Source organism: Austrofundulus limnaeus, unplaced genomic scaffold (assembly GCF_001266775.1).
Source record: "Austrofundulus limnaeus strain Quisiro unplaced genomic scaffold, Austrofundulus_limnaeus-1.0 Scaffold1180, whole genome shotgun sequence".
NCBI lineage: Eukaryota > Metazoa > Chordata > Actinopteri > Cyprinodontiformes > Rivulidae > Austrofundulus > Austrofundulus limnaeus.
The window spans coordinates 23,313-24,456 of record NW_013953582.1 but is presented as its reverse complement, the minus strand read 5'-3'; the positions used below and the strand labels follow the sequence as shown (position 1 = coordinate 24,456).

At 40.6% G+C, this 1,144-nt stretch overlaps 2 protein-coding genes across 2 annotated transcripts in view; one reads left to right on the top strand and one right to left on the bottom strand.

The window, feature by feature from the left end:
- paics (phosphoribosylaminoimidazole carboxylase, phosphoribosylaminoimidazole succinocarboxamide synthetase) overlaps positions 1-1,144 on the top strand; it is a gene marked incomplete at its 3' end in the record, with an annotated part of 30,985 nt that overhangs the window by 6,791 nt on the left and 23,050 nt on the right. Inside the window, 2 exon segments of the mRNA XM_014031117.1 lie at positions 401-478; positions 644-801. Coding sequence (XP_013886571.1) covers positions 401-478; positions 644-801 — 236 coding nt within the window.
- The window catches only part of ppat (phosphoribosyl pyrophosphate amidotransferase), a gene marked incomplete in the record, with an annotated part of 40,545 nt that overhangs the window by 33,529 nt on the left and 5,872 nt on the right, over positions 1-1,144 (bottom strand).

Genomic DNA, 1,144 nt, shown 5'->3' with positions numbered 1-1,144 from the left:
GGAACAGAAAACACCCGGGGAGAAACACACAGGTAATCAGCAGTTTGATGTGGGGCAGCTGAGCAGAGACAGACAGGGGAACATAGAAACACTAGGGAAAACCAAGGCATAAAATGACAAACCATGACACCAGTGAGTACTTTCTGAAAGTTTCACTAAAATTTATCTACTGGCTCATGAGAAATCTGAATAACAGACACGCCCACACAGATAAACACACACAAAAATAAATACTGGCCTTATTCACTTTATGGTGATGTGCAATGTTTTTACAACAGGAAAAAAAATCAACAATACCACTGCCAGGCAATCAGGATGTTTTCTTATAGTTTAACTTTMGTTTAAGGTCTACAAGTGTGTCTTAATATTTTTGCTTTCTATGGTTGTACGCTGTGTGCAGGTCCGTCTGAAATACTGGCAAGAAAGGATGTGACTTCATCAGCCAACAGAGGAATGAAGAGGAAAGCTGTGGCTCAAGGTTTGAAATGTGTCTCCTTCTGTGCACAATGTGTGGTCACATGATGTCCACAAATAACTGAAGCCTTCTCGTCTCAGTCCCATGACTGAGTCTGGTAGTCAGCACATGCATTGTGTTTTTGTTACACACAAGGTTTTACTAAACTAAGCATGTTTTTATTTTCAGACTCCATGCTCCAGACACCAGCTAAACAACGGAAGACTAAAACTGACCCTGCTGAGCAGGAGCAGACTCAGTGCAAAGAGGAGCAGGAGCACATCCCAATAATAAAGATCAAATCTGTTTGTTCAATGGCCCCTCTTGATCTAACCCCACATACACAGGTAATATCAATGACCTACACCACTCACTACTGATATACAGTCCCCTTCATTGGAACAGCAAGTCAAGTTCCCTTGTTTTTGTTCTTCACTAAAGACATTTGGGTTTAAGATCAGAAGATGAGCACGAGACAAGCATTCTGAATGTCAGCTTTTATTTCCTGGTTTTTACATGTAGATGGGTTAAACAACTGAGGATATATCACAATTTGTATTACACCTAGGGTTGGGCAATATTGGTAAAAAAAAATTAATCACGATTAATTGTGGTATTTAGCCGATAACGATTAATTTGACGATTAATCCCCTGGAGTCCCTGGACACCCTTATGTCCTGGTCACATGAC